Here is a 23,919-nt window from a genome sequence, read left to right on the forward strand (position 1 = left end):
CTCCTGCAGCCCGGGGTATGGCCCTCATTACCCCCCAGTTGATATGTTTCAAATGATATATTCATGAACCCCCATGTCTGATCACAACTAATTCACAGACAAAAAGGGAGCACGTTAGCTGAATACACTGCTTTTTGCAAACACCCTGATTGTTCCCAGATGCATCTGGTTTTGCCCAGCAGCACTTCAGGCAGGATAGGACATAATTTCATCTCCTCAGAGTCACTGGCCTAAACTGTTTCAGGACAAGATCTTCAGGAGCCCTCCTGCATCCCTTTGAGGGAGCTGCACTCAGCTCTCACCTTTAATCAGACCCAGCTTCTTCTGCTGCTTTTATTCTACACCAAAGAGGAGCACCCCAAAGATGGAGAGAGGGCTGGAACATCTCTCCCATGAAGAAAAGAGCAGAGAGCTGGGGCTGTTCAGCCTGGAGAAGAGAAGGGTCCAGGGAGACCCCACTGCAACCTTCCAGTACTTAAAGGAGTCTTATTGAAAAGAGGAAGAGTTACTTTTTCCATGGGCAGATAGAGATGGGAAAAGGGGGCACTGTTTTAAACTAAAAAAAAAGAGGGATTTAGATTAGGTGTTAGGAAGAGATTCTTTACTCAGTTCTAGTGAAAGGTGGCCCTGCCCATGGCAGGGGGAGTGAAGCTAGACGGTCTTTAAGATCCCTTCCAACCCAAACCTTTCTGTGATTCTGTGATTCTATGAAAATACAGCAGCAGGATCCCTGAACCCTTCTCCAGGCAGAGCACCTGATATCACACACACAAGCCCTGAAAGACAACGTAAAGGCAGATCCAAGTTAGGCTGTTATTTTGATCTCACCCGTGGACAGAAATCAAATTTACTGATTACCAGTGCTCTTTCCTAAGTGCTCTTCTCATAGGAGCAGAAAAGCTTCCAAGAAAGGTTGAGGTTGGTGTAAAGGACGAAATTTCACATGAGAATTTAAGAGAGTGACTCCTGAGAAATTCAAGCCAATGCAGGTCTAGATCTTGAGGCCCAACAAAGCTATAGAGGAACTTCTTTCACGATAAAACTCAGCAAAGCAGCCCTCTGTTCCAGCCCATGGCAAGACACCCACAGAAAAATACAGCTTTGAAGTGACAGCCAGAAGCTTGGGCTTGGATGAACACTTTATTTACAGCTTCTAGTTCAATTCAGCTACAAGATAAGGCAACACTAATAAAAACAACGGTGCTCACAACTTACAAAACAATTTTAATCTGAAATCTCATGATAAGATACAAACAATATGGGTCAGCTGGTGAGATTTCCCCTAGCAAAGTCCATGTTGCTCCCAGAGGGAGCTCAGTCCACTGGGATAAATAGCTGCTCATCTTGATAACCTCAGCCCACTCCTGCTGAGTGGAGCAGCTCCAGGACCACCCAACACTGGTGGCTTTGCCTGTGCCTTACAGGCAGGCAAAGTGAAGTGTTGTGCCCATGTCTGCAAAGAGACTCCATACTGGAGACATACTCAAGTCCAAAACATCCACTTTCCTCTTCACCTGCTCCACCTAGAAGTGATTTCACCCTGACTAGAAGCTACCTAACAGCATTGTCACTAAGCCAGAAAAGCATCTGAGATGCCTCAGTGGACATCCCTGTACATATGGGGGCACGGGGGAACTCAGAGATCTGAGTACTGCATGCAACAGAAGTTACTGCTTTTTCTGGGCATGAATTTTTCATCATCACCCTCCCGGCTTCCCCCATTCACACATCACTTGAAAACAGCAAAACGATTTGTTGTACTAATAAAATTCAACCAGGGGTCACTTGCAAACTAGTTAGTGTGATTTACAGAGCAATTTGCTTCCTCTATTGATTACAAGGAATTCCACTGAAGGTGTGATCAAACACTTAGAAAAACATAATATCACGTGGCACCATTTCTGCTCCCTTGGAAGTGGACACATTTCCCCACACCAGCCTCCTTGGCTGTCATCTCCCTGTGGTTTTTTAGTGTCATTGATCAAACCCCAAATAAGTAGGTTGGCCAGGGCAGCTCACATAGATTTCCTGCAGTATATTTTAAGCTGTGATTATTAATATACCAAGCAGTGCTTTAGCAGAGCTTTTCTCCAATAGTCCATTTTAGATTTTAATTGAACTAAGAAAAATTAGAAAAGGCATTTAGATGACATAGGAAGCCAAGTGCTGTGTCCTTGCGATGAAGGTGACTAAACTTCCCCCCAGCCAGCTGCAAAGCATCAGAGAACCTGGTGCAGCCTATGCAGAGACCATTGGTATGGTGTTTTGTTTTAATTAGTCATCCTGATTTAGCTGTTCTCGTTCCACCACTGGCCTGACTCATGGTTATCCAGGCACTCTCTGAACACACTGTGTGTCAGGGGCAGCTGAGGGATTTCACCTCCTAGATGACTATGTGCTGTAAAAACATTACCCATTAACAGTTTTCTAATGGCATTTTTAAGCAACTTCCCAGAACGTGAGGCTGAACGTGCTTCCTGTGATTCAAGTCCCCTTCAGCCATCCCCATTCAGGTTTGCTGGGGCTGGACAGGATCCTGCCCCCCCTCCCATCTTATCAGCTGTAGCCAGGGCATTTGGGTGCTATGGGAAGTTTCATTTCCTGCTGCTTTGGCTGCCCGTGGAAGCCTTTGTAAAAGGAAAGACATTCTTCTAATTCTTGCTGTTAACCCATTGGGGATCTCTTAGATGGGAGCCAAAATTGTCAGGAAAGTGTAGGATGCTACAGCTTTCACCAGCCAATCCTTACAAAGCCACCATCAGACTCTCATTGTTTCCAGTCTTCCTTCTTTTTTTCAAAAGTTAAAAATAAGGCAGATGGAATGTGTACCAATTTTAATACATATTTGTGTTTGACACAGGAACCTACAAGAAATCCCTGCCTGTGGCATGAACACCACAGCATCTTCTGCTGCCAACCACATTCCCAGTGCAGGTGGGAGCATGGGCACAATCCCCTCTCTGGTGTGGAGCCCAGCAATTTAGGATGGCAAGCAGAGAAGCTGGACATATTTTAAGCAGATGTAATGCATTTCTCATAGCTAAGCAGTGCCTCAAAAACATAGTTAAGAGATATAATAACAGTGCCAAAAATGACCAGAGGTGCTTTTCTATCTCATTGGCAGGGACTGGAACAGTTTTGGTACAGAATAAAGCAAAAATATGTCTTGGATTAGTCCTTTCCACAGATATACCTTTGCAGATCCTTCCCAGGTAGCACTACTGCCGCTTCCCTGAGCTCTGCAGGCAATCACAGCGTGAAGCTGCTGAGAAAACCAGCTGAAAACCCTTTACTCTCCCCACCCTGGTGAAAACCCACAGCTGTAGCAAACAATCAAATGATGAAATGTGCAGTTCCTACCTGAACAAGGAGCTCCAGCTTCCTGTCGTCAAGGAGGTGCACTTGGCATCTGCGACCCTCTGTCATCTGCAAGGGAGAAGAGGAACGTGTGTCAGGGTGTTTGGAGTCACAGCTTAGCACGTGGCTGCTGGCTTCCCCCAGCACAAGTCGGAGCCTTTCATTCAATGCAGCCCTTTTGGTTTGTGTTTACTTATTTCTTTTCAAATTAATCCCCCTTCTTTTGGCACCAGGGTAAAGAAAAGGCTGGAAGTAGAAAAAGAAAAGCCACCCTGGTAGCTGTGGTCTGGTGCCTGCTCGGATGCAGCTGCCAGGAGCAGGGTGTTCCAGTGTGGACAGTGGGGGCAGGGGCTGGTTTGCAGCACAGGAGTTTCATATTGAGGCCTCCAGCTCTGCAGCTGGCTTGGCTGGCAGAGGAGACATGCAGGCAAGTTTCCCCAAGCCTCTCAACAGCCGTGATCCAGCCATGCCACAGGGACTGTGGAGCCAGGCTCCTCCCTGGGCTGGGCTGAAGCTGCTCCCTGGAGTGGCACCAGGTGCTTGTTTGGCCCTGAATCCTGAAATGGGCTTGTCCTACTTGGAATATTCTACTTAGGATGTACCACAGGAGCCACTTGTGACATCACTGTACTGGTCCAAAGGTGCTTCCACACCAGCAGTTTATTACAACAGTTAACAAATAATATCAATAAAACTATTATGTGTACAAGGCTTATATGAGATTTCCAAGGTCCACAGACTGGGGTCCTAAGAAATAAATGAGCTGTGGTGTGAGGGAACTCCTCTACAGTGCATCAAGCCCTCTCTTGCACAGAGAACCGTGAGTGAGGAGCAAGTACGCTTTGCAGAGTTATAGATCCCAGCTCAGTCCCACAAAGCCCTTCAGAGACAGGCACAATCCCACTAACTGTTAATGGGATATGGGCAGCCTTAAGCCTCTTTGGCTCTTGGAAATCCCTTTCTCAGCACGACTTAGGCAGCACACAGGCAGCCCCCCAGTGTGGGCTCGCCCTACAGCACTCACGCACACCTGGATCCACGTTGGCACAGACCCAGCAGAGCCCCACAGCCCAGCTCAGCCCCCCAGGGACCCACCACCCTCAGCCAAGGCACCTTCCTGTGCTTTGCATGGATCCCTTGCTCAATTTAATAATATTGCTTGCCAGTATCACCAGAAGGGAGCAGAGAGTCCACAGCATACTGGCCGGGGGGGGATCACAGGCTGCTGGAGACAAAAGTGCTGCAGCATCCTGGGCATTCCTGCCCTCATCCATCACCTCCTTCACCAGTACCAGCTAAGCTGAGCCCCTGACACAAAGCTGCCTTGCAGAGAGTGGGAAGTGTGCTTGGGGGGTTAACTGAGGACAGCTCAGCTTTCTGCTTCAGCTCTGGGTTAAAAATCAGCTGCCCCTCTGACTGATGGGGCTGGATGTGCTGGCATCCAGGAGGCAGTGGTGGTTGCTCCACCATCAACTTTGCCCATTCAAGATTCCAGGCATTGTGTGGCCATTGCCACAGGATCTGCAACCTCAGCCATCTCCAGCAGCATCACCCTCATCCTGCTATCCCTCAGCACAGGAGCCCATCAGTCTCTTCTAGGTGCTTCTGTCCTCCCTCTTGACAGCTCTGTCCTACATCCATCTCTCCCTTTCCTGGTACCAGACTGAAGCAAGTCTTACCCAGCCTCTTCCAAAAAAAAAAGATTCAAGTATTCCAACAGCCCTGTTGAACCTTAAGCTGGCCATTGAAGAGGCCTAGTTTATTATGAGAAAATTTCTGTCAAAATGAGCTTTTCCCTTCAACTCATCCACAATTTACAATTCTGGAAGGCACAATCCCATGTGATTCAGGCAGAATTCATCCCTTTTTGTTATTCACATCAACACACCTCTATCCTGCATGCCAAATAACATCACTTTCCTTCTCTTCCATCAGCACAACTGGAGCCCTGGCATTGCAGCCAAAGGAAAGCCTTGTAAAACAAGGCTGCTCATAAATGTCAACCAGTTACCGCCATGGCGATAAATTGTCTTACGAGAATTTCCTCCAGTAAGAAATGTTATGCAAAATATGGCTTCTCATAAGGTATATTACTCAGTGAGAGAGATTTTTCACTATTAAAGAGCTTTCAGCTCAGTTGTAAAACTATGCCAGAGGCTCACAGAAGGGCTTTGCAATGGTTTCTCCTGCTTGGAAGAGTCATGTGGGTCATGTTCACACGGGCATGGGGAACCGCAACCTTCCTTCACTGGGCTTCACCAGCAGATAAAACTCTTGCCTGAGCTGTGCTTTGACATCTCCCTCATCCTCTCTACTGCCACATATCCACTGCATCTCCAAGATGGGGAATATGCACTGATATTCCAGCTTTAATATGAGTTTATCCAAGGCAAGAGATAAAGCAGTGAGTTCATTGTGGCGATGACAGGGATGGAACACAGTCCTGCTTTCGTGTGTTACGCTCCATTGGCTACCACAAAGTTGAAATAGGAATCAAAGAAGGTGAAAGGGGGAAGAGGGAACATTTTCTGAGATGTCTGACTTTGTGCTGTAGTGTTTGAGCACAGCACTTGCTTCCCGTGCAGAGCTACTTTAGCTCTCTGTGCTTTTCCAGCCCGGAGTTTCATTACCCCTTAGTGCTTCCACTGCTAAAAGAAATCCCAAATGAAAACAGCTGGGAACACGAATAAATATCTGAATAAAGCTAAGCTCTGAAATGCAGCACATGATGGTTGACTAATTGAAAGGCCTTTCATGAACATCCCTTGAAGCTCAGCAGGTCCACAGGTTGGAGATCTGCTACAGCGTTTCCTTCCTCCAGCCATGGGGCTTTTCATTTGCCTTAGAAATGAGCAGTGCTTTCCAAGAGAAAAGAAAAGAAGGTAGAGACAGGCTTCCTACTTGATAGAAGCTAAAATATGACGGTCCTGCCCTCCCTCCTTTCTGCTTTATTATTCCACCAGGTGTCTGAAGCTCACATTATGTGCTTTTTTGCATTGTTGGATCAATACAAACTCTGCTAGTTTGTCAGAGCAAGGAACGGGAGCATTTCAAAGCACAGTGAGAAGGCCCTGATTTAGCACAGCCTGTCTGGGTAAAAGATGCTGCCTCTGACACTGTGCAAATTGGCTGCTCTGCACTATCTGCTGCTCTGCCGTGCATGGGGCTGTTGCTGGCTCCTGCAAAACCAGTCAGGGAATGCTTTCTGCTTCCCTGCGCAATCAGAGAAGGGAAATCAACACCAAAGCCCTATGGATGGGAGCAGGAGGTCACCAAAATGAGCTGAGAGTACCAGAGTCTGGATGGAGGGAGGGAGACCACAGGACTGAATTGAGGTTCTCCTTTCCCAAGGCTCTTTCCCAGAGAAGGATGGGGAGAACTAAGCTAAGAGGAACTTGAACTAAGAGGCACCAAGGCAGAGCTTTTCCTTCACCTTGAAAAAGCAAAACCCCAGCAAAGGGACAAGAAACAATGGTTCAGCAGACTTCCTGACAGAATTGGAACTTGAAATTGGAAGAATTGGAACTTGATGTGGCAGGGAAACAGGGGAGTTGAGTCCTGATCGAGTCCTGGTTTTCGCAGTGAGCTCAGTGAGATTTCCTGTACCAACACAGTCCCCCACTTTCCTTCTGGAGGTCAAGATCCCTCTTTCCTATCTCCAGAAATTAAAAAGCCAAGTTCAGCCTAACAGTTGAGATGCCCTTGATGCTCAAAGGCAGAGAGAACACTCAAACATTTCAAGTGAGGTGAGACAGCTCCTAGTTGAGTTCCATGGCTATCCCTGCTGCTCACTCAGCTGCAGCTCTGCCAGGATGCTGTATCCACAGCAATCCCTCAGACTTCCAAAGCTTCTCAAGACATGTGAAGAGGTGGGAGTGTGCTACACATGCCTGAGTGCTCACAGCTCACCCATATGGCAGCACGTGCTGGGTGTGAATATGGGCCATGAGCATCTCACGGACCACACTTAACACGAGCTCAGATGGAAGTTTTCTGCCAAAATGCAGAACACATTTTTTCCCCACCCAAAACAGCTCAGTAACTCACTTTTTTTTTTTTTTCTGAAAATCTGCCACTTCTTTTAGTGCCTGCACATGCAGCATGACCCCCCAAGGGCTTGAAGAACTGAGCATGAGTGCTTTTAAAAAGCTCTGTCATTTATATATGTGAGTGTGTAAAGATGATATATCTTCAATACCCAAACACAGATACTGCTTTTAAGGCACATGAAGACCTGAAGCAATGTATTTGTGTGGCTGAGGAGCTGGAGTAGCCTGCAGGAGGGCTGACTGTACACAGGACATGCATTCTTTCTCTGCTCCTTGGCTTCTGCACCTTGAGGACAGAAAAACTGATCCTGACCTTTGCAAAACATTTTGAGGTCCATCAGTGACAGCAAGTCCTGACTTCCACGTTTGTTTACTCTAATACAGAGATGCTACAGAAAGGAAATCTGTCTCATGGTTACTCATGGGATCTTCTGAATTGCAGCTGTTTTCCTCAAGGAAAGGACGTTTTAGTTACCTTTATCACAAGACTTTCAATCTCCTTTGGAGGCTTCTACCCAAATATTTACACAAGGGGTTTCCTAGGGAAGGCAGGCTGGCGGGTATTTTGCTTTGTGCCATGAAGTGCTCTGTTGATTGCCCTCCTCTCTATTCATCTTCACTGTAACTCAAACATTGTCTCAGAGAATCCTACAGACTGTCCGTGACACAGCCCCAAAACCTTCACAACACTCAGCTAATCCCTGTACACCCAACACTTTGTCACTAAATTATCACAACTGCCCACAGAGCTGCTCCATCCAACACAAACAGCCAAGGCGATGGGAGGAAACAGCTCCAAAGAGAACCTTTCCCTTTCAAAATGAAAAAACCCTCCTGGTGAAAGTGCTGTCACACTAAATAACTCAAAGGCACCAAATGCAAATGCTATTTACAATGTCAGTTCTATAAATATCTGTGGCACGTTTCATTAGCCGGTGACTGCAGGAATAAAGAAGAATGCAGCATTTTCTTCCTTGAATCACATCAGAAATTATAATTGGAGGCAATTACTGTGCTGAATCCACAGAAATCTGTGTCACTCTGTCCACTGTTTGGACAGAGCCGCTGAAAGGAGACAGAGAGAGATGACAGCCCACTGAGTAAATTCTTAGATTAAACATCCTGCTCCCACTTGACCACTTCTTACTGCCTTCTCATCCTGGCAACTCCTAAGCTTGTCGAGAGAGAGAGGGAGGAAAAGCAGTGTGTTTCTGACGTCTGCACAGCTTTGTGCATGTGGCAGCACTTCACTTTGCTGAACTGGGGCCAGTCTGGCAAGCAGCTGCCTGTAGCACTGACCAGCACTGCCTCTTCATGTGCCCGAGTCCATCTGCTGTCTCCTGTCCTACACTCACACTTTAAGACCCTGGAGGAATGGACTTTTTTCCTTTTTATGCCGTGTGTTCGCAGAGCATCCTTCCCATTGCTGGTCTGCATCTGCACCTATTAAATGTTACTGATGGCGGCTGGGATGAGGATGGCTGTGAGAGGGCAAAGAGCTGAGCATGGCGCTGACTCTTGATGGGGACCTGGAAGAAGGGACATGAGGAGGAGGAGGAGCAGTGGCTGGGCTCTGCCCTTGGGGTTTACTTGTTTTTGCAGTCATAGAGTCACAGAATCATTAAGATTGAAAAAACTTGCAAGAACACCAAGCCCAGCCTTCAATCAAACACCATCATAGCCACTAAACCCTATTGTGAAGTGACACACCCACTCCTTTTTCAAACACTTCCAGGGGTGGTGACTCCACTTGCCTGGAAAGCCTGTTCCAATGCCTGAATCTGGTCCTTTAGGTGTGACTCAATGGGATAGATACCTAACGAAGAGGAGGAAGATAACTGTTGGTGCAAATCTGGTTCACCAGTCCCAGCCATGGGCCTTGCCCACTGCCCTGCACTGGTGAGCACATCACCATGGTCTGCAGCACTGCTTATGCCATCCTCTGGTCCAACCCAAAGCCCTCACACTCACTTCCCTGCTCTTCCTTTTCACTAAAATGGGCAATATCTGAGTGGCTTGAAGCTCTGAGGATGTGAGACAGTCAGGAGAAACTTACTTCTCAATACAGTCCTCATTTCCACTATTTATTTCCACAAGTCTTTCCTAGATAAATGGTGAACAGTTTGTGTTATTAGTTTTTTTCAAGAGGCAGAAAAGTGATTTTATTTTGGCCCATTACTCCTGGCTTGTGAGCAGAGGTCCATGTAGCCTGTCCTGTCTGCCAAGGTCAGCAATGCAGAACACGAGCTGAGCTTTCTGAAATAAGCAGTACAGAATCACAGAATGGTTTGGGTTGGAAGGGACCTTAAAGACCATCTAGTTCTAACCCTTGTGCCACAGGGAGGAATGCCACCCACTAGATGAGGTTGCTTAGAGCCCCGTCCAACCTGGCCTTGAACACTTCCACAAATTGGGTATGAAGAAGTAGGAACCCACTAGACACTTTCTGTGTGTGCCCGTTAGGCACTTTTTCATTCAAATTTGTTCATGCTATTATTTCCTAAGGGAAAGGCTATTTGTTACGCTGGAGTAGGAGAGGTTAGCTGTAAGCCAGTTGTTTTTTCCCCTGGGAAGGGTATCCCAGCTGTATTCTCAGGCATTTGTCACCTTCTAGCAGTACTTTGGTAAGAAAACCAAGATGTTGCATATTCAAATAAACTGGAACAACCTTTTAAGTATTCCATTTCAAGGGAACTTGGTGGCAAATGAAGCTTTGAAGCTGAGAAGAAAGGCCACAGAAATATGCTGTAGAAATGGATGATGGTGATATGAAGAGAATTAGCCAATGGCTGATGCATAACCAGACTTCAGCTTCTAAACCAGTGCGGGTTTCCCTGCTATGGAAATGCTTTGAGGCTCTGTGAAATACCCACACAGTCCACAGCTGGACTGACTGGCCAGAAAACAGAAGCTGACAATGATGCACCACCTCCCACAGGTTTGATAGCACCAGAGGAATGCATCGCGTGCGAGGCCCTTGGCTTTCCCTGCGAGCTTCTTTATCCCACTCCTTGAAAATTTAATGTCCTTTCCAACGGATTAGTGAACGGAAGCAAAATTGTCAAAACCGTGGTTACAGATACAGCTCTTAAAATCCTCTCCTATCCCGCACGAAGGGAGCGGTGCTCGACATCACCCACTGCATGGGGCATCTGCACAGAGATGTGTTTCAGAGGGGTGGCATCAAGTGGTGCGACGATTTCTGCAAACGCTCATTTGTCAGGAGAGAGGAGAACAGAGAACAGCTTCAGCAATTAGAAGGCAGGAGTCCTCCTGGAGCAGGGAGGTGGGACAGTGTCAGCCACGGTGTCACCCTGTCGGAAGCACCACTGGGACGGATGGCGCGACCCAGCCATTGTGTGGATGCCGACACGGAGCGATGGGACAAGAATTAAAGCGAGCTGCAGGCTGAGTGACCTGGTGACTTCCCTGTTTTGTCTTAGGAGCTGACAAAAGAATTCCTGGCCTGCCCAGGGGCTCCTTGCTTCCTCCAGTGCTTTCCAGCCTTGCTCGGGCTCAGCATCACTCAGGGACATCTGCACAGGTTATTTTTCATGCTTCCCCTAAACAGCACTCAGCAAAAATGCTCTGATTCAGCAAAGCCCATAGCTGTGTCCATAAATCCCCTTTATTTCAGTGTGACATAAGCAAGTGTTTAAGTGGCTTACTGTATCAGGGCTGAAATGAAAAACCGTCTCCTACGGTCCTTAAGTCCATTTACAACATCAAGCAATAACTCTCAGGCGAACTTTAAAGCCGGGAATGCCGCGTCTTAACCTCAGAACACTTGGTGCTTGAGCCGTGTAGTCAGAATGAAATCTAATTCCAACACCACGTTTTAAACCGAGCAGGGCATTACCCAGCAGATGTCTGAATTACTGCTCTGAGCGCGGCCGGCCCCGACGGCCTGATTTCAGTTATATCCTGAGATAAGAGAGGCCTTTCCTGGACAGACCGGCTTCCTCACTAGAATGGAGGCTGGGCTGCTTTAGGTCACGTATTGTTTTCTTTCTTGAAAATAATACAGATCTAAATCTGTTCAAGTACAAAGGGAAGCAGAAATTCTTGCACCCTCCCTGCCCTCTGATGTTGAGGCAGGAGGAGAGGGCATTCCCAATGCAGACTTTTTACTATGTTTGACTCCTTCGCCCCTGTAACTCTTTCCCTTCCCTTTCTTGGCAAGGAAATAAACAATTTGCCACTATAAAAATATACCAGCTTCCAAGAATTATCCCCACTATTTACAACGCAGGAGTGGAGAGTGTAGGAGTTTTGATATGGCTGGTCAGAGCATGGTTGGTCTGGAGCTGGGGCTGACCACAGGGAGGTTACACAGTCTTCAGTATTATTTATTATTTTTAGTCCAGAGTATTCACTGGTCACAGATGTCTTAAACCTTACGGATTTGAAACACCTTCTGCACACAGCAGAAGTGTGGTTTGATAAACCTTGACTCAGCTGGTCAGTTGTGCAGGTGGTTCAACATGGTCACCTGCTTTGGGGACAGCATTTTTAGGTTAAGAACATGCCAGAGCTGTTAAAACTTTGCCTCAAAATGGGATCTTGTAGCTGTCTCCTCCACTTTTACTTGGGAAGCCTATGTTTCTCCTACAGCCTTTTTGCACGTGCAACAAGCTGGCTGCACCCAGCAATGGGTAAGGAAATAAATAATAAACAAATAATAGTGCAAAAGAGGCAGCCCAGCTGCTCCTCCTCCCCCAGCTTGGGGCTCTTCCCTGCTGGCAGCACTGTCAGGCAGATGAGTTTTCAATGAGTCAGGGGATGGGGCTTCCATCCTCTCCCAACAGACTTCCCTGCACAGCCTCATAAACCTGGAGTCAGCACCAAGCCCTTGTGAGACAGGAAGAGCTGCAGTCCTGCTCAGAATTCCATCACTTCTTACAGAGCAGATGATGAGCTGTTCACATATAGGACATCTTTAGGTCTGGTGAAACCACTGGATCCATATGAAACCACTACAGCCAAAGGGCTGCATCCCATGGGAAGTGGAAGGGGAATGGCAAGGGCAGCCCATGGCCTCATCCCACCTTACAGACCTCGGGACTGCTCATCCAGACTATGCTATTCCTCTGCAAGCCAAAGGAATTCCCAAAGACTGAAAACCTGCCACTATCACAAGAAAAAGACACTGCAAAAATAGTCCCCCTCATACCTCTGTTAATGAGACAACAGGTAGACAATCCTCCTTGCTGCCAACTTCCCAGTTAACACCCAGAATAACTTGCCCTGTACATAAACTTCTCCTGATCCAACTCAGCTCAGCCAAACTCTGTGAACATCTTTATTTGGTGATCTTTTCTTTTTGTATTTCCCCCAGGGTGAACTTATTTTCTGGATAGTAATCCCTCTAAGGCAAGTTCTGCAGCATCATCCCATGTTTGCACATTGCATACGAGCGCTGTGATCCATCATTTGGGTTGCCAGTCCCTAATGCAGCCCAAAGAAATAAATATAAAGAGCTAAAATGGGAGGCCCTGAGGGAAAGAGGATAAAGGATCTCTGGTGTCTTTGCACAAGGACAAGCAGAGTGGTCCTGGGACAGGTGCTTCATCAACTTTTGAGCATAGCTGTGCTTCAAGAAAACCAAGATATGCCTTGGAAGGGTCTTGCTTCCCCTGGAAGAGCTCTGTATTCACTCCGTTTGCTATGCACAAAGGACAAAAAGGGAAAATTATGTAAATTATCTATGAGGAAAATCCTTTACCAATGAGGGACTTGAAGAAGCCTTTATAAGTCACATCAACTTCTTTGCAGGGACTCCTGGTCACCTTCTGGTTCATTCCCTATCATATTCTGCAGCAAGCACTGTAAGTCATCATAGGATAATGACCATGTAGCAATAAAGTACATGACAATAGATTATTATTATTTTTTTTTTCCCAAAGGTATTATCATGTCTGTTAATCTCTCCTACACCTGACATGTTAAATTCCTTTTAAACACACATAAAATTTTAATTTTTTGTACAGTTTCACACTTGAAACGTGGCATACTTTCAGCAAAATGTTCCAGATATCACTTGTTTGTGCATGCAGACAGAGTGTAATTATATGAGAGCATCCAAGTCTTCTGGGAACACATTCGCAGGAGGTTTCGTTTAGTCATGGAAGAAAACAGGACAATTTATTTGCTATTGAAACTAATGTGATTTGCCAGAGGAAAAAAAAATCAATGTGGGTTCATAGGAAGATGACCAAAGTGACCCAAGGCAGTGGAAGTGATAGTATGTGTGAAATATTTCTAAAGGACAAATTAAGATTTATGGCTTGAAGTGTCCTTTTAGTGCTCATTGGGTGTTTTGCACTGACTGTATCACTGAGCCTTGGGAGGTGTGAGTGGTGCTGGCCTGATCAATGGAGCCAAGGCACTGGGCACTGCATCACTCAGGTACTGTAACAGAGCAGGTCAAGGGAGAGCACTGAGCAGTGTTATATATAGCCCATAATAGAAAACACACTTACAAAAGTCATTCCAGATGTGAAAGAAGTAAAAAAAAAAAAAAAAAAAAAAAAAAAAAAAAAAGCAAAATGTTAATCTGTGTATAGAACTGCTGTTTTTGTTGTTTTTTTCCCCCTTCTTGTTTTGAATAGCACTCCAAGAACTGATATGCTTCCAGTGGGAAAATATGTCACCGGGCTGTTTCCAGCCACTGCTAATCAGCAGGTCTGACACACACTTGATGTCGAGAGCCAGGGCTGTGGCTGTGCCCAGGCTGGGCAGCTGCCAGCAGTTCTGCCTGAGCAGCAGCAGCTGACAGGGTCAGTGCAGGGTGGGCATCATCCCCCAGAGCTGGGTTTCACAGGCAGGACAGGGTGAGATGCAGAGCACATTCAGCTGACAAGCAGCTGACTCATCCTCAGAGATGCAGGTGTTTTCAGGTTTTCAGAAACCAGTCCTGCTTGCAGAGGTCTGGTTTGATGCTTTCATCTCCCACTGTGTTCCTGAGTGCAACCATTGCTGAGTGGGGCTGGGACATCTCCCATGGGCTCTGCCTGCACACCCTGGATGAGGGGTATGAAGGGGTCCAACCTGCTTTCTCCAGTCCTGACAGCTCCTGATGCTGAACACTTGTGTTTCTGGGGAGGACTAGAGCTCAGACTAGCCCTGCTCAGGGCTCAAGCAGGGAAAACTACTTTTAGGACACAGCCTGTGCTTTTATACCTCCATTCACAGCCTGACTAATGCCAGGATATTGCACCACCTGTATTGAGAATTCTTTGGCTATTGCTGCAGCAAGACCAGGTCATCTCTGTATCAGGGCATCTCGTGACATACTAAATATGGACAATCTGTAACCTCTGCATAGGAGAGACCTGAAATAAACACTTCGACACAAACCTGTTTTTTACCATATGCCTCTGCTTTTTAAGAGCCAGGGAAGGATGTTCCTTTCTGGAACTAAACTCAGCAGCTCTTTAGTACTAAGAATAATCGATGCAGAAGAGCTAAGGATGGGAAGAGAAGAGGGAACAGCCTGATGCAATGTCTGCAAACTCAGCAGCTGGATCTGATACCCCTGAGTCCTAAGCTCCCAGGATTCAATAGATTCAATATCTGTTTTGGAGCAGCCTTCTGCCCTGTACACAGTCAGTTGTGCCTGTGAGAGGGGACTGAGAAAGTGAGGACACAGCTCAGCACTGTTGGATTTGCAGATTTCCCTCAGAACTGCCATAATCACTCCCAGAGCATTTCAGAAGGCACATTTCATAGTGCAACACAGAAGCAAAGCAAATTTGGTGCCTCCTGGCAGTTTTCCCTGGTCTTGGTGAGGAACAAGTCTCTTCTCCCAATTCCCACCACCTCCTGCAGCACAAGCCCAGGTGACACCTTCATTGACTGCATAACCACCCCAGGAGGTGATGCAAGGCATCCCAGGGAGACCAGGCCACTTCAGATGTAACTTTTTTCTCTTTTGGATTTTGCAGTTCAGAGTTGCAGAAGACGGTGGAAGTCACCTTCCAAATTTCTTTTCCAGCACGCTTCCACACTGGGGGAGGATGTGTGTGTGTGCACAAAGGAAGCACTGTGTTTGATTACACATCCCCTAAATCATCCCTGTCCCCCTGTGTGCCCCATCTCACCAGGAAATGAGTGTGTGAGCACACACGTGGCAGCCACGTGTTGGGATGATGAGTGTCTTCACAAAACCCTGGGTGGGGGTAGCCAGCACAGACATTCCCCATGCACAGCAAGGATAAAACCATGTTAAAATGTGGAAAAAGCTCAATCCACACTCCCCTCTCTAGGACAGGTGCCAGGTTTCAGCTTCAGATTTTGTGCTGCCTTTCCAAGCTGCTCACTTGATGCAGCAGCTTTCCATCCCCTGCTTGTCCTGCATAAACCCAGGGCCAGCCCGTGGCTGCTCCGCTATCTGCAAAGCACTTCCCTGCGTGAAATGTTTCAGCTGGGAAGGATGGGATGCCAGCAGCGCTTACAGCGTGTGTGGTACAGCTGCAGCCACGTTGGATCCCACACGGCCAGGAAACCCAAACAAGGGTGGGTTTATTTTGATTGGGAGATCTGGAGACTTCTAAGAAGAAAAATAAATAAATAATCCAAACACTAGAGCCTGAGCCTAGTGGGTTGGCAAGCCCAACAGCCATTGTCAAAATGTTAGGCATTACGTGTGGAAGTGTACACACAAAAGGATTTCTCTAGCCAGGATTTCTCTATCAACCTCTTTCTGGTTTGCAGCATTTCAGGAGATTTTCATTGGACCTTTTTACAGTAAATTTAAGTAACAAAAAGTCAACTTGCCTACCTTTTTTTTTTGATGACTTTTCCCAAAGATTACTACACTAAATCACAGCTCATCCCGCCAGGGCAGGCAGAGGGTGAAAAGATCATTTAGCTACCCACTAGTGATCTTTTCTTGAGTGTGGGGACACAGCAACTGTTCCACACCGCATGAAAATGTCACAGAGAAGCTCAGGACAAAAGCAGAAGCATCGTCTATCTGTTAGGAAAGGAGCAAAGTGGGCTGTAAACAAAAATATTGTTGGTGGCACTGGAAAGCAGATGGTGCCAGCTCCTCTGGCCTCCTTCCACTTTAAGGCTGGGCAAGGGCTGAAGTCCCATCTTACCCCACAGAGAGGCACCCAGGGCATCTGGCACCAGACTTGGGGCCTCAGAGGAGTATCACACAGCCATGCAGCAGAGGTGCACTGGGAAGGGGAGGTACATCAGGGTCTTCTACTTTTTCTGGCAGGCAGCCTACTAGAGGCAAACACAGGCAAGGAGTAAACCTTCAGGCTGACATCGACTCGAGTGTAGTGGAGTGCAAAGGTGACTTGGAGCAGAGGAGACAAGATCAAAACTTGTGTGCTTGCAATTCATCAACATGAAAGTGCTCCCAGAAGCTCAGAACTGATCAAATATCTGTCTGGGGTCCCTTCTCAGTGTCAGATCAGAGAGAAAAGCAATCAAAGTCATTTTTGGTCCTTGACAAGGCTCATCCCCAGAAAAGAAGACAGGGGCTCCAGCTCCAGCTCATTATGCAGCCTCACCAAATTGTGGCTTTCTAGGACACAGAACATACTGAGATTTACAGGAGGGCTAGGGATTAAGTTTTTATAAGTCTGGGAGCAGAAGAAGTATCAGTGGATGTTGTCAGCTGTAGTGGTCCCTGAAGCCATGCTGGGCAATGCACTGCTGGCTTAGGGAACCTGAGAGAGGCTGGAACACCCTGGGATTTGGAGCTGGAGGAGGCTTGTAAGCGATTCCATCACAGCTTAACCTTGTCAGACCTTGCTGCCTGCTGGGCTGCCGTGCTCTGCTTGCACTGGGGCTGCAGGGCAATTCTCTCCTCCAGCTGCTGGAAGGAGCAAAGCAGCAAGGATGACTGGAGATTGGCATTGCTGAGTGACCTTGGGAGCCAGCTGTGCACCCCATCCTGTGATGAAACATGAGGGTCCCAGGGAGCTACAGTTACCTGCCCTTGTGGATGACCCCATAGCACATCCCCCAGATTCCTAAGAGATGGGCATTTGTGGGATGGTTCCCACCTAGATGGAGATTCTGGGTGCAGCTCAGAGTAGCAGAAACCTTGATTTCCTCAAATACAGAGAGTTTTGAGTAAAAGACACCCAAGTTTCCTGAGAGCTGAGCCTGAGCGTGGCCCTGTGCATCACAGCAGCCTTTGCTTGTCCCAGCAATCCAGCTCACAAAAAGTGGTTCATACAGAGCCTTTCTGCATCTTCAGGGGACACCACTAAGCCCTGACCCTAAATTTGGTTAATGCTGGATCAACACACTCCTTAATACCTTCCCCACGTGTCACCCTCCTTGCAATGCATGACCCTTCCTTCACAGCGCTAACAGACTGCAGCTTGAGACTTCAGTGACTCCCCAGCTCCTTTCCAGTTCTCCCTAATAAAGCATTTTCTCCTTCATCCACGCCTGCAGTTTTACTTTGGCTTTGGTGTTAAGCTGCACTCAAAACTGATTCAAGCCTTCTGCTATTACTCACACAGTAACAGCAGCAACAAAGGGGATGTGTACCACTGTAATTACCTGCGATGTGTGGGACTAGACTCCATGACTTGGGAAGTCTTCCCCAGGCTTATGTCTCTCTTAACAACACCCTGTGCACCAGAGGAAGCTCTTGACCTGGCTAGTTTGACAGGATCTCTCTGCACCAAGTGATGCTGCATTGCTGTAGGGCCCTGAGCAACCCAATGCTGTGACCACAGGTACCATCAAATATCAAGCTGCATTTTTAATGCAATAACCACTTCAGACATGCAACAACAGGACCACCAGAAACAGTCTACAAGGAGACAAGAGTAGCTTGCCCAGAAGGGTTGTGAGTGGCTCACTGGTGCTTCTATGCTCAAGATGAGAGACCCCATATTTCCAGGCTAGGCATTTAGAACAAAAATTCACTGAAGAACAAAATGCTTATTTTTCACGTGCATAAATCCACATGCTATGCTCCACTGGTGCACTTCTCCCTTCTGTGGAAACTGATCACACAGCATGATGGATGAGCAATGCCAACTCCTCCAGCCTGTTTGGTCCTCTGAGGGACACAGCTGACCTTAGCAGCAGCACAAGGTGGTACTGAGCTGAAGACCCTTCAAAATATCCCCTCTTGTACCAAGAAGCAATAAATTCTTGCCTCCTCATGCTTCTGCCACAGCCCCTCGCTCAGCAGCACAGCTGGGCTGCAGAAACCACCCCACGAGCAGCTCGCCCTCCTGCAGAGCGTGGCACATACCTGCCTGGCACTGATGCTTAAAACCATCTTCCAAACACTAATATTTGAAGAGAACAGGCTACCTGTAACTTGTGCCAGGAGGGTCGAGCCGAGCAGCTCCGAGCCACCAAGCCGAGCCCAGCCAGGGTCAGCATCACGGTCCAAGTGAGGGTGCACGCAGCAGCGGGGCCTCTGCCACCACCCCACGGGGAAAGGGACCAGCCTGAGGGGTTGAACTCCCTCGGGAATTCTCTGGTGCCTGGCAGGCAATTCTAGGCAGGGAAGACGGCACAGACACCCACGCCCGTCACAGACCCCTCCATGCATGGGGTGGGGGATGCGCATCGGCCCCCGGGCACCAATCTGGAGGGAAGCGGGTCCGAGACACCCCGATATCCAGCCGGAGCTGGGCAGAACCAGGATCCAACCCCTGCCGATCCCCGAGGCACGGGGAAAGCCGAGCCCGTGAAGTGCAGCGCGCCGGCACAGGCACCACACCCCCTTCGCCTCTGGAAAGGGCGAGCGGTGCCGGCGTTTTTGTTCAGGACAACGTTTTGAAATCCCGAACCAAACCGGCAAGCCGGGAGTTCAGCTTTCCCTGCGACCTGACTTGCCTGCGAGAGATGTGCCAGATAGCTCCGCATCTGTGTGTGCTGTATTGCTAAACCGCTGCCGGGGCTATTATTAGAAACAATTGTCTCTCCTGGAAATTTTATGGAGAGGTTGGAAACAACTTTCGTGCTGCCCTCCCCAGCAGCCAGCGGGTAACAATGCGGCCAGGAGCCCTCCTTACGCGGGGCCGGTCTGCAGGGCGTGCAGATGCACTCCCATGCGGGCACAGTTCAGAAGCAGAGCTATCTATACACATTTGTCTTTTCTAGCCCTGAATCTGGAGCAACTTTTCTATTCCCGACTCAGGAAAAGGTGCACACGGGAAAGGAAAAACAAGCCGGGGGCTTTCCCCTCAGCGAAGCCCCCGGCTCTGCATTAAACTTGCTGCAGCCATTTGGGAAGGGAAGGAGCAGTCCATCTTGGCAGTCAGTGGGGACAGGCAGCCAGATTGCTCGGGAAGGGGGGAAGGAATCACAGCGCCGGCTTCTCTCCCCCCGCACACACCGTCTCCTTCCCCCGCCGCCGCGCTCGGCTCCCTTCCTCGCCCACCGAATCCCAGGCTTCGGGGCTGGGGATTTTTTTTTTTGAAAGGACAGGCAAAGCAGCTGCTGCCCACATTTCTCTCCGTTTGAGGTAAATGGAGGGAGGGGGCGTGGAGCAGCCCGCACACTGCGGCTGGGCTTTCCCCGGGGGCCGGGGCTGCGAGGGGAGCCCCGGCCCGCCTCGCCTCCCCTCCGCAGACAAAGACCCCGTTACCTTCTCCGCTGCCTCGGCGGCCCCGGCGGCCCCTCAGCTCCGAGCCCGGGACGAGCGCATCCCCGCCGCACCGCGCCTCCAGGCCGCGGCTCTAGCGCCCCGCATCCATCGCCGCCTCTCCGCCGCGGGGTGCGCGGGATGCGCGGCCCTTCCCTCCGCTCCCGGCCGCTCCTAGCGCCGTCCCATCCTCCCTGCCGGGATGCCGGAACCCTCCTTTCCCCCTTCTCCTTCCCTTTCCCCGCCTGCCGGCGCCCGGCTCCTGCGCGGCCGCTGCCGCGCTGCGAGGCTGCGAGGCTGGAGCCGGGGAGGGAGGAGGAGGAGGAGGAGGAGGAAAGAGGAGGAAGGAGGGAGGAGGGCAGCGAGCAGCAGTTGGCGCTGGGTCATGTGAAACAGATGAACCTGGCTCGGGCCTGCCAACATCTGGGCTCCCCCTCGCCTCTGGGAGGAGGATGAAGGGATGGAAAGGGGAGAAAGGGTGCGGGGTGGCGGTGCTCACCCCCCTGGCCACGCGTGCACACCTCGAGGCGATAACGGAGAGGGGCGAGAGCAGCGGGGATGCTCAGAGCAGAGCCCCGGGCCCCGAGCACCCGTGGGGCTGGAGACAGAGCAGCTCCTGCCAGGCTGAAGCCCTGGAAAATAGGGCAGCCTCCCTTCTGATGATTTTCCCCCCTGGTCCTGGCTGGGTGAAGGGTGCAGCTTGTGATGGTGTAAAGGAGTGGGGATGCTGCCCAGCAATAGAAGATCTGTACACATTGCAGTAGAGTAACCCTCATGCAAGGGTGTCACTATTAAATAATTAGATCAGTCAAGAAAGACAGTATATGTGGGCCTCCAAAAAGTGCTGATTTATTGATTTAAACATGCACAGCATGAAGCACTCACACCATGAAGCAACCACGCCTGTGGTTAAAACTCTGGCTTGTTCCACTGCTTTGCCCCTCCATCAGTATTTTCTCTCTGGGAGTGGGGTTGTTCTCACTGGGTAAAAACCAGAGGCAGCTGCTGTGCCATGCTCTGGAACAGACTGGCTGGGAAGAGGTTTGCTTTGGGAGGGGAGGTGTGGAGGGGAGCACTTTTCTTCATTTGTTTTCAGGTGGCTTTCATGCCACCAAGAGGATGCTCATGGCGAGGGTGGATCTGGAAAGTACACAGGATACAGGGAATTTCCCTCTTTGCCCCACAGGAAGATGACAAAGTCACTCTCCTGACATGGTGGTAGTGAAGGAGAAGAATGTCTCATTTTAACTGGGAGTGTTGCTGGGTTTGATTTGCTGTCAGACTCAAAGTCAAGACCATGATTTTTTATGTACTCTCTGGACATAAAGGGGCCAGTGGGGTGCAAAGTCCTTCTGGGTACAACAACCAAATGCTAGAGCATGAGCACAGTTCCCTCTCCTGTTTTTAAGGGCACAGGCATAAACACAGAGCTGGGCATGCAGCCCCAGGCAGGCTCACCCATCCAGCTCACTCCACCCAAGGGCTTTGATTAAGGGGATAAATATTGAGGCAGTTCTGACCTCTGGCTGCTGAGGGTTAGGACCAAGTAGCTGAGGTGGCTCAGCCCTGTTCCGGAGTTGATCCCAAGGTCAGCACAGAGGGGCAAGAAGCAGCAAAGGTATCCATCCCTGCTCTAGGAAATGCAGGCTGTCCATGGCTCCATTGCAAGGGTAAAGATTGTGGATTTATGGGTTCATCTCATCCATGTGTGCATCCAGCTGCTGAAGTAACACTGAGAGGCAAACCACCAGAACACAAACTGCAAAACCTCCTGGAATTTTAAACCTACTAATTTCAGAAAAAGGTGAAACTTCAAGTTGTCTCCCAAATGCCCTTCTGCTCTTTCCTTCAGCAGAGGACACAACATATCTCATGGAGGTTCTGTCTGCTGTGCTGAAGAAGAGCACAGACCCCAGCAGCGATTCAGTCCTGACTCTGATTAGAACCAGCAAGGAAAAATCACCTTCCCACATGAAGAAACATTTGCAATAAAAATAAGTGGCTTGTCTAAGTGAAGATGGATAAAGGAAATGTAGCAGGAATATCTCCCACTATTGCAGGAAATGTTAACACATCCTTTAGGGTAAGTGTTGCTCATGGGGCCTTGGATGGGTAGTGAAGATAACATCCTCTAGGTACCTGATGGAGTTAACAGTTTAGAACTTAGAAATGGGAGCTGTTTTGTATAATGTGGAAAGACAGTGGAGTATTGTCCTTGCCAAGAGCTGATTATGATTACTCAACCAGAAAGAGTGGTTTTTCCCCAGAACTGGACAAGGATTTTGCCCCAGCTCCTCTCACGTATTCACTGCACCCTTCTTTCCTAGAAAAACTGGCCAGATCTAGGTTTCTTCCCTGGTAAAAAAAGTAATGCAACTCATGCACATTCCTCTCCAAATTTCCCAGTTATAATTCGGCAACAGCAGCAAAAGTCCTTTTCTTCAAGGAAATTCCATAATCTCACAAAGTCTCTGGAGCTGGCACTACCCAAACAATACACCCTGGTAGCAAACACCCAGTCTGGAGGCAGCAAAGCTGCTGTCATTGCAATGATAGAAGCAAGGAATGGCCACGCTTCTTCCAAGCTGGTTCCTATCATGGCAAGTCCCAAAAACAGAACAGCAACCCACATATTTAACTTTGACATGCACAAAATCCAGCTTCCAGCAAGCAGATGCCTCTGTGCCACAATGAAAACATGCTGATTCCTTTGTCTTGGCTCCTGATAATAAAGCTAGGAGGAAACACCATGGCCTTGTGCTGGAGAATTACTGTTGACAATTCATTCCCACTCTCGTTAGCAAAGATTAAAGAACCAAAATACTTTACAAGGAACGTGGTGATAGGACTGTGGGTGCCATCAGAATGTGTGAGCTGTTACATGAACATTTCTAGTAGTTTCAGAAAAGCTTAATGAATACTGTCTACCCCCAGAACTGCATTAATTAGCACTAACGGGCTGGAGGAGATGTTGTGTCATGAAGTAATATTCACATTTACTCCATGATTTGCATCTGTAAGAGGTGCATTGCTTTACAGAGGTCAGTGCCATTTCCCCCATATGGCACATCTGAAACCCATGGCAGGTGAGGAAAAAGCTTTCAAAGAACATTCAGGATTTGCTGAAGGTGTCTAACTGCCTGCCCCCCCGTGGGAGGTGTTCAATGGCCTAACTCTCATTGATTGCACAACTCTTAACTCATAGTATTTGAGTGGCAGTAAAAGATAAAAAGCCTCAAAACTTAAAAAGCAACATGGGCCTAAGTAACTTGGGAGCAGAAATCCATTTCCAGAGATGATATAAGCTGTTAGGCATAAGAATTTCACTGTAAATCAATGCAGCTGACTTACTGTAGCCATGACAAGGGTCAGCCAGATCTAGAAAATGAAATGTCAGGTGAGCCTGTGCGTTAATTCACGTGGTCCCTCTGAAATTCGTGGTATAAAATGGTCTTACTGCTCATGAGCTCTGTTGTATTTTGGCTGGAGAAGAAGCGATGGCATCACCTCTTTTCATCTGAAACAGTCTATATCCTCCATACATTGAATAGGCCTCAGTATTGGGAGACTGATGTGACCTAGTTGGTCACCCGAGCCACCAGTCTGCCCTCATCCCCTTCCATGGACCAGGGCCAGCAAAAAAGGGATGGAGGGTTACGTGTACCACCACCAAGCCTGTCCCCATCACACCGTTTTCCTCCGAAAGAGGTTTTGATGAGTTGTGACCTTGTGACAATTTGTGCTGAGGACTTTGGAAACCAGGTGGAAGCCTCAGGGATCTCATTCAAAAAGGCAAAATGCAATTTCTCAGAGCAGGACCTGACTCCTAACTGAGTGTGGACTTCTAAGACATGGGATATGGGGCACATGCAACACCAACTGTCATGGCACAGCGTGCTTCCAGCCGGGAAGGTCTCCAGGTTTGCTGGG

General features: G+C 48.5%; 1 protein-coding gene across 10 annotated transcripts in view; it reads right to left on the bottom strand.

Moving 5' to 3' along the window:
* Nucleotides 1-23,919, bottom strand: part of FRMD4A (FERM domain containing 4A) — a 357,044-nt gene that overhangs the window by 122,770 nt on the left and 210,355 nt on the right. For 9 of the 10 annotated variants that reach the window (XM_038154023.1, XM_038154022.1, XM_038154024.1 and 6 more), the window contains one exon: nucleotides 3,361-3,426. In XM_038154023.1, coding sequence (XP_038009951.1) covers nucleotides 3,361-3,426 — 66 coding nt within the window. Of the gene's footprint in view, nucleotides 1-3,360; nucleotides 3,427-19,992; nucleotides 21,380-23,919 lie in introns of those variants that run through there. The other variant, XM_038154026.1, reaches the window with a different exon arrangement.

The sequence above is a fragment of the Motacilla alba genome, chromosome 1A, assembly GCF_015832195.1.
Source record: "Motacilla alba alba isolate MOTALB_02 chromosome 1A, Motacilla_alba_V1.0_pri, whole genome shotgun sequence".
Taxonomy (NCBI): Eukaryota; Metazoa; Chordata; class Aves; order Passeriformes; family Motacillidae; genus Motacilla; species Motacilla alba.